This window comes from Oncorhynchus mykiss, chromosome 9 (genome assembly GCF_057628025.1).
Source record: "Oncorhynchus mykiss isolate SJ-2025 chromosome 9, ASM5762802v1, whole genome shotgun sequence".
Classification (NCBI taxonomy): domain Eukaryota; kingdom Metazoa; phylum Chordata; class Actinopteri; order Salmoniformes; family Salmonidae; genus Oncorhynchus; species Oncorhynchus mykiss.
In genome coordinates, this window is record NC_143030.1 from 4088400 (window position 1) to 4102891 (window position 14492).

At 45.0% G+C, this 14492-nt stretch overlaps 1 protein-coding gene across 3 annotated transcripts in view; it reads right to left on the reverse strand.

Moving 5' to 3' along the window:
* The window catches only part of LOC149980712 (high mobility group protein B2-like), a 32764-nt gene extending 19773 nt beyond the window's left edge, over positions 1-12991 (reverse strand). Inside the window, exons 1-5 of one of the 3 annotated variants that reach the window (XM_090183311.1) lie at positions 12859-12985; positions 12075-12238; positions 11420-11571; positions 5827-5885; positions 201-259 (exon numbers count right to left, since the gene is read on the reverse strand). In XM_090183311.1, the coding sequence (XP_090039437.1) occupies positions 216-259; positions 5827-5885; positions 11420-11571; positions 12075-12224 (405 nt within the window). In that variant the 5' untranslated portion in view covers positions 12225-12238; positions 12859-12985 and the 3' untranslated portion in view covers positions 201-215. Of the gene's footprint in view, positions 1-200; positions 260-5826; positions 5886-11419; positions 11572-12074; positions 12239-12858 lie in introns of those variants that run through there. The other 2 variants (XM_090183309.1, XM_090183310.1) reach the window with 2 other exon arrangements.
* Positions 12992-14492: the final 1501 nt, after the last annotated feature.

A 14492-nucleotide genomic window follows, 5' to 3' on the forward strand; every position in this document is an offset into this window, starting at 1 on the left:
ATTATATATATATATACTACCTCATATAGAACAGCCTGGAGACGATAATATATACATTATATATATATATATATATACTACCTCATATACATACATTATATATATATATACTACCTCCTATAGAACAGCCTGGCGACAATAATATATACATTATATATATATATATACACTACTACTACATCCTATAGAACAGCCTGGAGACGATAATATATACATTATATATATATATATACACTACTACTACATCCTATAGAACAGCCTGGAGACGATAATACATTATATATACTACCTCATATACATACATTATATATATATATACTACCTCATATAGAACAGCCTGGTGATGATAATATATACATTATATATATATATATTACCTCATATACATACATTATATATATATATACTACCTCATATAGAACAGCCTGGTGATGATAATATATACATTATATATATATATACTACCTCATATACATACATTATATGTATATATACTACCTCATATACAGTCTGGAGACAATAATACAAACATTATATATATATATATAGTACCTCATAGGGGGTAGTAAATATATATACAGTGCCTTGCGAAAGTATTCGGCCCCCTTGAACTTTGCGACCTTTTGCCACATTTCAGGCTTCAAACATAAAGATATAAAACTGTATTTTTTTGTGAAGAATAAACAACAAGTGGTACACAATCATGAAGTGGAACGACATTTATTGGATATTTCAAACTTTTTTAACAAATAAAAAACTGAAGAATTGGGCGTGCAAAATTATTCAGCCCCCTTAAGTTAATACTTTGTAGCGCCACCTTTTGCTGCGATTACAGCTGTAAGTCGCTTGGGGTATGTCTCTATCAGTTTTGCACATCGAGAGACTGACATTTTTTCCCCATTCCATTGTAGATTTTGCTTTATGTTTTGGATCATTGTCTTGTTGGAAGACAAATCTCCGTCCCAGTCTCAGGTCTTTTGCAGACTCCATCAGGTTTTCTTCCAGAATGGTCCTGTATTTGGCTCCATCCATCTTCCCATCAATTTTAACCATCTTCCCTGTCCCTGCTGAAGAAAAGCAGGCCCAAACCATGATGCTGCCACCACCATGTTTGACAGTGGGGATGGTGTGTTCAGCTGTGTTGCTTTTACGCCAAACATAACGTCTTGCATTGTTGCCAAAAAGTTCAATTTTGGTTTCATCTGACCAGAGCACCTTCTTCCACGTTTGGTGTGTCTCCCAGGTGGCTTGTGGCAAACTTTAAACAACACTTTTTATGGATATCTTAAAGAAATGGCTTTCTTCTTGCCACTCTTCCATAAAGGCCAGATTTGTGCAATATATGACTGATTGTTGTCCTATGGACAGAGTCTCCCACCTCAGCTGTAGATCTCTGCAGTTCATCCAGAGTGATCATGGGCCTCTTGGCTGCATCTCTGATCAGTCTTCTCCTTGTATGAGCTGAAAGTTTAGAGGGACGGCCAGGTCTTGGTAGATTTGCAGTGGTCTGATACTCCTTCCATTTCAATATTATCGCTTGCACAGTGCTCCTTGGGATGTTTAAAGCTTGGGAAATCTTTTTGTATCCAAATCCGGCTTTAAACTTCTTCACAACAGTATCTCGGACCTGCCTGGTGTGTTCCTTGTTCTTCATGATGCTCTCTGCGCTTTTAACGGACCTCTGAGACTATCACAGTGCAGGTGCATTTATACGGAGACTTGATTACACACAGGTGGATTGTATTTATCATCATTAGTCATTTAGGTCAACATTGGATCATTCAGAGATCCTCACTGAACTTCTGGAGAGAGTTTGCTGCACTGAAAGTAAAGGGGCTGAATAATTTTGCACGCCCAATTTTTCAGTTTTTGATTTGTTAAAAAAGTTTGAAATATCCAATAAATGTCGTTCCACTTCATGATTGTGTCCCACTTGATTCTTCACAAAAAAATACAGTTTTATATCTTTATGTTTGAAGCCTGAAATGTGGAAAAAGGTCGCAAAGTTCAAGGGGGGCGAATACTTTCGCAAGGCACTGTAACAATGTACATATTATTGTCTCCAGGCTGTTCTATAAGAGGTAGTAGTATATACAGTTGAAGTCAGAAGTTTACATACACCTTAGCCAAATACATTTAAACTCTGTTTTTCACAATTCCTGACATTTAATCTTAGTGAAAATTCCCTGTTTTAGGTCAGTTAGGATCACCACTTTATTTTAAGAATGTGAAATGTCAGAATAATAGTAGAGAGAATTATTTATTTCAGCTTTTATTTCTTTCATCACATTCCCAGTGGGTCGTAAGTTTACATACACTCAATTAGTATTTGGTAGCATTGCCTTTAAATTGTTTAACTTGGGTCAAACATTTCGGGTAGCCTTCCACGAGCTTCCCACAATAAGTTGGGTGAATTTTGGCCCATTCCTCCTGATATAGCAGGTGTAACCGAGTCAGGTTTGTAGGCCTCCTTGCTCGCACACGCTTTTTCAGTTCTGCCCACACATTTTCTATAGGATTGAGGTCAGAGCTTTGTGCTGGCCACTCCAATACCTTGACTTTGTTGTCCTTAAGACATTTTGCCACAACTGGAAGTATACTTGGGGTCATTGATCATTTGGAAGACCCTTTTGCGACCAAGCTTTAACTTCCTGACTGATGTCTTGAGATATTGCTTCAATATATCCACATAATTTCCCTGCCTCATGATGCCATCTATTTTGTGAAGTGCACCAGTCCCTCCTGCAGCAAAGCACCTCCACAACATGTTGCTGCTACCCCTGTGCTTCACAGTTGGGATGGTGTTCTTCGGCTTGCAAGCCTCCCCCTTTTTCCTCCAAACATAACGATGGTCATTATGGCCAAACAGTTCTATTTTTGTTTCATCAGACCAGAGGACATTTCTCCAAAAAGTACGATCTTTGTCCCCATGTTGTCACGTTCGTCGTAAAGAGGAGACCGAGGCGCAGCGTGGTAAGGGAACATAACTCTTTAATTAAAGAGAACACTGAACAGAACTAAACAAAACGAACCGTGAAGCAATATGACTCAGAACAGGCAACTAAACATAGAATAACAACCCAAACTATCCAAGGAATATGGCTCAGAACAGGCAACTAAACATAGAAAAACAACCCACAAACTATCCAAGGAATATGGCTCAGAACAGGCAACTAAACATAGAATAACAACCCACAAACTATCCAAGGAATATGGCTCAGAACAGGCAACTAAACATAGAATAACAACCCACAAACTATCCAAGGAATATGGCTCAGAACAGGCAACTAAACATAGAAAAACAACCCACAAACTATCCAAGGAATATGGCTCAGAACAGGCAACTAAACATAGAAAAACAACCCACAAACTATCCAAGGAATATGGCTCAGAACAGGCAACTAAACATAGAATAACAACCCACAAACTATCCAAGGAATATGGCTCAGAACAGGCAACTAAACATAGAAAAACAACCCACAAACTATCCAAGGAATATGGCTCAGAACAGGCAACTAAACATAGAATAACAACCCACAAACTATCCAAGGAATATGGCTCAGAACAGGCAACTAAACATAGAATAACAACCCACAAACTATCCAAGGAATATGGCTCAGAACAGGCAACTAAACATAGAAAAACAACCCACAAACTATCCAAGGAATATGGCTCAGAACAGGCAACTAAACATAGAATAACAACCCACAAACTATCCAAGGAATATGGCTCAGAACAGGCAACTAAACATAGAATAACAACCCACAAACTATCCAAGGAATATGGCTCAGAACAGGCAACTAAACATAGAATAACAACCCACAAACTATCCAAGGAATATGGCTCAGAACAGGCAACTAAACATAGAAAAACAACCCACAAACTATCCAAGGAATATGGCTCAGAACAGGCAACTAAACATAGAATAACAACCCAAACTATCCAAGCAATATGGCTCAGAACAGGCAACTAAACATAGAAAAACAACCCACAAACTATCCAAGGAATATGGCTCAGAACAGGCAACTAAACATGGAATACAAAACATAGAAAGGATCTCTAAGGTCAGGGCGTGACAATGTGCAGTTGCAAACCTGTTGTCTGGCTTTTTTTAATGGTGGTTTTGGAGCAGTGGCTTCTTCCTTGCTGAGTGGCCTTTCAGGTTATGTCGATATAGGACTCGTTTTACTATGGAAATAGATACTTTTGTACCTGTTTCTTCCATCCTCTTCACAAGGTCCTTTGCTGTTGTTCTGGGATTGATTTGTACTTTTCACACCAAAGTACATTCATCTTTAGAAGACAGTTTGAAGGTAGGCCTTGAAATACATCCACAGGTACAACTCCAATTGACTCAAATTATGTCAATTAGCCTATCAGAAGCTTCGAAAGCCATGACATAATTTTCTGGAATTTTCCAAGCTGTTTAAAGGCACAGTCAGACCCACTGGAATTGTGATACAGTGAATTATAAGTGAAGTAATCTGACTGTAAACAATTGTTGTAAAAATGACTTGTCATGCATAAAGTAGATGTCCTAACCGACTTGGCAAAACTAGTTTGTAAACAAGAAATTTGTGGAGTGGTTGAAAAACAAGTTTTAATGACTCCAACCTAAGTGTATGTAAACTACAGACTTCAACTGTACATTATTATACGTGTATATACATTACTATTAGACTCTCCTACAGAACAGCCTGGAGACTGGTAGTAATACTGTCAACATTAGTGACCCTGGGAACTCCTGGTAGTAATACTGTCATCATTAGTGACCCTGGTAGTAATACTGTCAACATTAGTGTACCTGGGAACTCCTGGTAGTAATACTGTCAACATTAGTGACCCTGGGAACTCCTGGTAGTAATACTGTCATCATTAGTGACCCTGGTAGTAATACTGTCAACATTAGTGTACCTGGGAACTCCTGGTAGTAATACTGTCAACATTAGTGACCCTGGGAACTCCTGGTAGTAATACTGTCATCATTAGTGACCCTGGGAACTCCTGGTAGTAATACTGTCATCATTACTGACCCTGGTAGTAATACTGTCATAATTAGAGACCCTGCGAACTCCTGGTAGTAATACTGTCATCAGTAGTGACACTGGTAGTAATACTGTCAACATTAGTGACCCTGGGAACTCCTGGTAGTAATACTGTCATCATTAGTGACCCTGGGAACTCCTGGTAGTAATACTGTCATCATTACTGACCCTGGTAGTAATACTGTCATCATTAGTGGCCCTGGGAACTCCTGGTAGTAATACTGTCATCAGTGTACCTGGGAACTCCTGGTAGTAATACTGTCATCAGTAGTGACCCTGGTAGTAATACTGTCAACATTAGTGACCCTGGGAACTCCTGGTAGTAATACTGTCATCATTACTGACCCTGGTAGTAATACTGTCATCATTAGTGGCCCTGGGAACTCCTGGTAGTAATACTGTCATCAGTAGTGACCCTGGTAGTAATACTGTCAACATTAGTGACCCTGGGAACTCCTGGTAGTAATACTGTCATCATTAGTGGCCCTGGGAACTCCTGGTAGTAATACTGTCATCAGTGTACCTGGGAACTCCTGGTAGTAATACTGTCATCATTAGTGACCCTGTGAAATCCTGGTAGTAATACTGTCATCATTAGAGACCATGGGAACTCCTGGTAGTAATACTGTCATCATTAGTGACCCTGTGAAATCCTGGTAGTAATACTGTCATCATTAGAGACCCTGGGAACTCCTGGTAGTAATACTGTCATCATCATCATCATTAGTGTACCTGGGAACTCCTGGTAGTAATACTGTCATCATCATCATCATTAGTGTACCTGGGAACTCCTGTTTGACCGTCGGACGGAACTCTGCTGAGAACACAAAGAAGGCAGACCTGGGGGAGGAAGAGGAAGGAGAGTTAGAGGGAAGCAGGTCATATGTGATGGATGGAGGGAGGAGAGTTAGAGGGAAGCAGGTCATATGTGATGGAGGGAGGAGTGTTAGAGGGAAGCAGGTCATATGAGATGGAGGGAGGAGGGATAGAGGGAAGCAGGTCATATGTGATGGAGGGAGGGAGGAGGGTTATAGGGAAGCAGGTCATATGTGATGGAGGGAGGAGGGTTAGAGGGAAGCAGGTCATATGTGATGGACGGAGAAGAGTTAGAGGGAAGCAGGTCATATGTGATGGACGGAGGAGGGATAGAGGGAAGCAGGTCATATGTGATGGAGGGAGGGAGGAGGGTTATAGGGAAGCAGGTCATATGTGATGGAGGGAGGAGGGTTAGAGGGAAGCAGGTCATATGTGATGGACGGAGAAGAGTTAGAGGGAAGCAGGTCATATGTGATGGACGGGGGAGGGTTAGAGGGAAGCAGGTCATATGTGATGGACGGAGGAGGGATAGAGGGAAGCAGGTCATATGTGATGGAGGGAGGGAGGAGGGTTAGAGGGAAGAAGGTCATATGTGATGGAGGGAGGAGGGTTAGAGGGAAGCAGGTCATATGTGATGGAGGGAGGAGGGTTAGAGGGAAGCAGGTTATATGTGATGGAGGGAGGAGGGTTAGAGGGAAACAGGTCATATGTGATGGAGGGAGGAGGGTTATAGGGAAGCAGGTCATATGTGATGGAGGGAGGGAGGAGGGTTATAGGGAAGCAGGTCATATGTGATGGAGGGAGGAGGGTTAGAGGGAAGCAGGTCATATGTGAGGGAGGGAGGAGGGTTAGAGCGAAGCAGGTCATATGTGAGGGAGTGAGGAGGGTTAGAGGGAAGAAGGTCATATGTGATGGAGGGAGGAGGGTTAGAGGGAAGCAGGTCATATGTGATGGAGGGAGGAGGGTTAGAGTGAAGCAGGTTATATGTGATGGAGGGAGGAGGGTTAGAGGGAAACAGGTCATATGTGATGGAGGGAGGAGGGTTATAGGGAAGCAGGTCATATGCGATGGAGGGAGGGAGGAGGGTTAGAGGGAAGCAGGTCATATATGATGGAGGGAGGGAGGAGGGTTAGAGGGAAGCAGGTCATATGTGATGGAGGGAGGGTTAGAGGGAAGCAGGTCATATGTGATGGAGGGAGGAGGGTTAGAGGGAAGCAGGTCATATGTGATGGAGGGAGGAGGGTTAGAGGGAAGCAGGTTATATGTGATGGAGGGAGGAGGGTTAGAGGGAAGCAGGTCATATGTGATGGAGGGAGGAGGGTTATAGGGAAGCAGGTCATATGCGATGGAGGGAGGGAGGAGGGTTAGAGGGAAGCAGGTCATATATGATGGAGGGAGGGAGGAGGGTTAGAGGGAAGCAGGTCATATATGATGGAGGGAGGGAGGAGGGTTAGAGGGAAGCAGGTCATATGTGATGGAGGGAGGAAGGTTAGAGGGAAGCAGGTCATATGTGATGGAGGGAGGAGGGTTAGAGGGAAGCAGGTCATATGTGATGGAGGGAGGAGGGTTAGAGGGAAGCAGGTAATTTGTGATGGAGGGAGGAGGGTTAGAGGGAAGCAGGTCATATGTGATGGAGGGTTAGAGGGAATCAGGTCAAATGTGATGGATTGAGGAGGGTTAGAGGGAAGCAGGTCATATGTGATGGACGAAGGAGGGTTAGAGGGAAGCAGGTTATATGTGATGGGAGGGAGGAGGGTTATAGGGAAGCAGGTCATATGTGAGGAAGGGAGGAGGGTTAGAGGGAAGCAGGTCATATGTGAGGGAGTGAGGAGGGTTAGAGGGAAGCAGGTTATATGTGATGGAGGGAGGAGGGGGTTAGAGGGAAGCAGGTCATATGTGATGGACAGAGGAGGGAAGCAGGTCATATGTGATGGAGGGAGGAGGGTTAGAGGGAAGCAGGTCATATGTGATGGACGGAGGCGGGAAGCAGGTCATATGTGATGGAGGGTTAGAGGGAAGCAGGTCATATGTGATGGACGGAGGAGGGTTAGAGGGAAGCAGGTCATATGTGATGGACGGAGGAGGGATAGAGGGAAGCAGGTCATATGTGATGGAGGGAGGGAGGAGGGTTATAGGGAAGCAGGTCATATGTGATGGAGGGAGGAGGGTTAGAGGGAAGCAGGTCATATGTGATGGACGGAGAAGAGTTAGAGGGAAGCAGGTCATATGTGATGGACGGAGGAGGGTTAGAGGGAAGCAGGTCATATGTGATGGACGGAGGAGGGATAGAGGGAAGCAGGTCATATGTGATGGAGGGAGGAGGGTTAGAGGGAAGCAGGTCATATGTGATGGACGGAGAAGAGTTAGAGGGAAGCAGGTCATATGTGATGGACGGAGGAGGGTTAGAGGGAAGCAGGTCATATGTGATGGACGGAGAAGAGTTAGAGGGAAGCAGGTCATATGTGATGGACGGAGGAGGGTTAGAGGGAAGCAGGTCATATGTGATGGACGGAGGAGGGTTAGAAGGAAGCAGGTCATATGTGAGAGAGGAGGGTTAGAGCGAAGCAGGTCATATGTGAGGGAGTGAGGAGGGTTAGAGGGAAGAAGGTCATATGTGATGGAGGGAGGAGGGTTAGAGGGAAGCAGGTCATATGTGATGGAGGGAGGAGGGTTAGAGGGAAGCAGGTCATATGTGATGGACGGAGAAGAGTTAGAGGGAAGCAGGTCATATGTGATGGACGGAGGAGGGTTAGAGGGAAGCAGGTCATATGTGATGGACGGAGGGTTAGAAGGAAGCAGGTCATATGTGAGAGAGGAGGGTTAGAGCGAAGCAGGTCATATGTGAGGGAGTGAGGAGGGTTAGAGGGAAGAAGGTCATATGTGATGGAGGGAGGAGGGTTAGAGGGAAGCAGGTCATATGTGATGGAGGGAGGAGGGTTAGAGGGAAGCAGGTTATATGTGATGGAGGGAGGAGGGTTAGAGGGAAACAGGTCATATGTGGAGGGAGGAGGGTTATAGGGAAGCAGGTCATATGTGATGGAGGGAGGGAGGAGGGTTATAGGGAAGCAGGTCATATGTGATGGAGGGAGGAGGGTTAGAGGGAAACAGGTCATATGTGATGGAGGGAGGAGGGTTATAGGGAAGCTGGTCATATGCGATGGAGGGAGGGAGGAGGGTTAGAGGGAAGCAGGTCATATATGATGGAGGGAGGGAGGAGGGTTAGAGGGAAGCAGGTCATATGTGATGGAGGGTGGGTTAGAGGGAAGCAGGTCATATGTGATGGACGGAGGAGGGTTAGAGGGAAGCAGGTCATATGTGATGGAGGGAGGGTTAGAGGGAAGCAGGTCATATGTGATGCAGGAAGGAGGGTTAGAGGGAAACAGGTCATATGTGATGGAGGGAGGAGGGTTAGAGGGAAGCAGGTCATATGTGATGGAGGGAGGAGGGTTAGAGGGAAGCAGGTTATATGTGATGGAGGGAGGAGGGTTAGAGGGAAGCAGGTCATATGTGATGGACGGAGGAGGGTTATAGGGAAGCAGGTCATATGCGATGGAGGGAGGGAGGAGGGTTAGAGGGAAGCAGGTCATATATGATGGAGGGAGGAGGGTTAGAGGGAAGCAGGTCATATGTGATGGAGGGAGGAAGGTTAGAGGGAAGCAGGTCATATGTGATGGACGGAGGAGGGTTAGAGGGAAGCAGGTCATATGTGATGGAGGGAGGAGGGTTAGATGGAAGCAGGTAATTTGTGATGGAGGGAGGAGGGTTAGAGGGAAGCAGGTCATATGTGATGGAGGGTTAGAGGGAATCAGGTCATATGTGATGGATTGAGGAGGGTTAGAGGGAAGCAGGTCATATGTGATGGACGGAGGAGGGTTAGAGGGAAGCAGGTCATATGTGATGGGAGGGAGGAGGGTTATAGGGAAGCAGGTCATATGTGAAGAAGGGAGGAGGGTTAGAGGGAAGCAGGTCATATGTGAGGGAGTGAGGAGGGTTAGAGGGAAGCAGGTTATATGTGATGGAGGGAGGAGGGGGTTAGAGGGAAGCAGGTCATATGTGATGGACAGAGGAGGGAAGCAGGTCATATGTGATGGAGGGAGGAGGGTTAGAGGGAAGCAGGTCATATGTGATGGACGGAGGCGGGAAGCAGGTCATATGTGATGGAGGGTTAGAGGGAAGCAGGTCATATGTGATGGATGGAGGAGGGAAGCAGGTCATATGTGATGGAGGGAGGAAGGTTAGAGGGAAGCAGGTCATATGTGATGGACGGAGGAGGGTTAGAGGGAAGCAGGTCATATGTGATGGAGGGAGGAGGGTTAGAGGGAAGCAGGTCATTTGTGATGGAGGGAGGAGGGTTAGAGGGAAGCAGGTCATATGTGATGGAGGGTTAGAGGGAATCAGGTCATATGTGATGGATTGAGGAGGGTTAGAGGGAAGCAGGTCATATGTGATGGACGGAGGAGGGTTAGAGGGAAGCAGGTCATATGTGATGGGAGGGAGGAGGGTTATAGGGAAGCAGGTCATATGTGAGGAAGGGAGGAGGGTTAGAGGGAAGCAGGTCATATGTGAGGGTGTGAGGAGGGTTAGAGGGAAGCAGGTTATATGTGATGGAGGGAGGAGGGGGTTAGAGGGAAGCAGGTCATATGTGATGGACAGTGGAGGGAAGCAGGTCATATGTGATGGAGGGAGGAGGGTTAGAGGGAAGCAGGTCATATGTGATGGACGGAGGCGGGAAGCAGGTCATATGTGATGGAGGGTTAGAGGGAAGCAGGTCATATGTGATGGATGGAGGAGGGAAGCAGGTCATATGTGATGGAGGAAGGAGTGTTAGAGGGAAGCAGGTCATATGCGATGGACGGAGGAGGCTTAGAGGGAAGCAGGTCATATGCGATGGAGGGAGGAGGGTTAGAGGGAAGCAGGTCATATGTGATGGAGGGAGGAGGGTTAGAGGGAAGAAGGTCATATGTGATGGAGGGAGGAGGGTTAGAGGGAAGCAGGTCATTTGTGATGGAGGGAGGAGGGTTAGAGGGAAGCAGGTCATATGTGATTGAGGGTTAGAGGGAATCATTTCATATGTGATGGACGGAGGAGGGTTAGAGGGAAGCAGGTCATATGTGATGGACGGAGGAGGGTTAGAGGGAAGCAGGTCATATGTGATGGACGGAGGAGGAGGGTTAGAGGGAAGCAGGTCATATGTGATGGAGGGAGGGTTAGAGGGAAGCAGGTCATATGTGATGGACGGAGGAGGGTTAGAGGGAAGCAGGTCATATGTGATGGAGGGAGGGTTAGACGGAAGCAGGTCATATGTGATGGAAGGAGGGTTAGAGGGAAACAGGTCATATGTGATGGAGGGAGGAGGGTTAGAGGGAAGCAGGTCATATGTGATGGAGGGAGGGTTAGAGGGAAGCAGGTCATATGTGATGGAAGGAGGGTTAGAGGGAAACAGGTCATATGTGATGGAGGGAGGAGGGTTAGAGGGAAGCAGGTCATGTGTGATGGAGGGAGGAGGGTTAGAGTGAAGCAGGTCATATGTGATGGATATACAGTAGTGTGTGACTCACGGGGGTCGTTTTGGAGCGTTGGGGTCCTTCTTCCTCCTACCACTCTTGGCCATCCCCTTGGGGGGGACGTACCCCCTCATGTCCCTCTCATAACGCACCTTGTCGTTCTTCGCCATGTCCTCAAAACGACGCTTGTCAATCGCAGTGGAAGCCTTCACACAGTTATAAAACACACTACATTATATATATATACTATTACACACAAACACAGGTATAACTATTACACACAAACACATTTATAACTTCTCTATTACACACACAATTATTATAACACCGTTATAACAGACACAGTGGTGGTATAACACCGTTATAACAGACACAGTGATATAACACCATCATAACAGACACAGAGGTATAACGCCGTTATAACAGACACAGTGATATAACACCGTTATAACAGACACAGTGATATAACAGACACCGTTACAGTGACACAGTGGTGGTATAACATCGTTATAACAGACACAGTGATATAACACCATCATAACAGACACAGTGGTATAACACCGTTGTAACAGACACAGTGGTGGTATAACACCATTATAACAGACACAGTAATATAACACCGTTATAACAGACAGAGTGATATAACAGACACCGTTATAACAGACACAGTGGTGGTATAACACCCTGTGATGTGTGTATTAATATGTACCCTCCATCTCTCAGAACACTGCTTGGAGAACTCGGCGAAGTTGACCGACTGGTCGGGTTGTTTAATCTTCTGTTCCTCCCGGCAGGTCTGGACGAAGAAGGCGTAGGCTGACGTCTTGCCCTTGGGTTTATTAACGTCCCCTTTCACCATGGTGACACGACTGACTGATGAACCACGGGAGAAAAATAGACACATTTATTAACTACTTTTATGCAAGAGCTAGGATCCACGTCAGATAACATTGTAGACCCGTGTGCAGTAGACTGTATAGGGTTTGCAGTGAGGGTTAGCCCGGTTAGCTGCCGCCTAGCATGCTAGCTCGTTGAGAACAATGGGCCCACCATTTGCTTCCCGCCTAACGCGCTGCTAACTCATCCCATCCCCCAGCGCTAGCATTTATGCTAAAGATGCTAACGCTGCTAGCTTTCGGCTAGTTAACGTTAGCTAGTGTGAAGAAGAAAAATAATAATGAGTAATCAAATTAGTCATCCTTAATAAAGCAAGTTTATTTTTTACTTTAACTACATGTGAAATGTAGATGTAGCTACGTAACGTTTCGGTGGCTCACTTTGTAGTTAGCTAACGTTAATATACAGTAACGTTACCGTACAGTAACGTTAACAGTTAACGGTACAGTAACTTAGCAGAAAAAATACGAGAAAAACATGCAAGGGGAAACTAACGTTTTCTACAATTATTCAGGTACATTTTTCATTAAATGGCTTCATGTAGGGAAAAAAATACATTTGACTACTACTAACGTGTAATCTTTTCCGTGACTTACTTTAACCGGTCAGATAGAAATAATTCGTCTCACGTTGTTGTTGTTGTTGTCGACGCTGTGTGCTTTGCTACCGAGGCCAGTTGATAGAGGTTCAAACTGGATGGAGCTCAGGCCCCGCCCCCGTTGGCTGATTACCGTTAGTAGAACGCTGGGGGCGGGGACCCGAGTGTTGAGATGTGCGGAAACTCGTCCTTGATTGGCCAGGGTGCGTTCGATTCAGCCTTGATTTGGTACCAAAGAGCCAACTCCGACGACTGCATGCCGTGCAGCAGATTTTCGCCTTAGTTGAACGCGGTGGGTACGCGGTAGATGGACTAATATTGTGATTCTGATGTTTTTTTGCGCGGGTCTGTGATAGTTTATTACTAGCTGATTGACAACGGTACTAACCATGTCTGTCTGATTAGTTCTGAACATTGTCCACTACTTGTCTTGTTAGTAATATGATGAAGCGATTCACAACAATGAAAACGACAAGAGCCTAGAGATTGGAATCCTTTCTGGCTCACTTTGGCGAGAGGGGTGAAGCTGGTTTTAATGTCTATGGGGTGAAGTGGCAATTTACGTTGCCTCTGCTTTGGTTTTCTATACTGAACAAAGATATAAATGCAACATTTCATTTAACTAGGCAAGTCAGTTAAGAACAAATTCTTATTTACAATGACAGCCCAGGTGACACTGGGCCAATTGTGCACCAACCTATGGGCCTGGATTCGAACCAGGGTGATTGTAGGGACTCCTCTACCACTGAGATGCAGTGCCTTAGACCACTGCGCCACTCGGGCTGAAATCATTAAAGATCCCAGAAATTTTCATTCACACAAAAAACGTATTTCTCTCAGAATTTGTCCTTTGACAAGATCATCCATCCACCTGACAGGTGTGGCACTACCTATAATGTCTCTACCACAGGTCACCAAGGAAACAGTAACACTACCTATAATGTCTCTACCACAGGTTACCAAGGAAACAGTAACACTACCTATAATGTCTCTACCACAGGTTACCAAGGAAACAGTAACACTACCTATAATGTCTCTACCACAGGTCACCAAGGAAACAGTAACACTACCTATAATGTCTCTACCACAGGTTACCAAGGAAACAGTAACACTACCTATAATGTCTCTACCACAGGTCACCAAGTAAACAGTAACACTACCTATAATGTCTCTACCACAGGTTACCAAGGAAACAGTAACACTACCTATAATGTCTCTACCACAGGTTACCAAGGAAACAGTAACACTACCTATAATGTCTCTACCACAGGTCACCAAGGAAACAGTAACACTACCTATAATGTCTCTACCACAGGTCACCAAGGAAACAGTAACACTACCTATAATGTCTCTACCACAGGTTACCAAGGAAACAGTAACACTACCTATAATGTCTCTACCACAGGTCACCAAGGAAACAGTAACACTACCTATAATGTCTCTACCACAGGTTACCAAGGAAACAGTAACACTACCTATAATGTCTCTACCACAGGTCACCAAGGAAACAGCGACACTACCTATAATGTCTCTACCACAGGTCACCAAGGAAACAGTAACACTACCTATAATGTCTCTACCACAGGTTACCAAGGAAACAGTAACACTACCTATAATGTCTCTACCACAGGT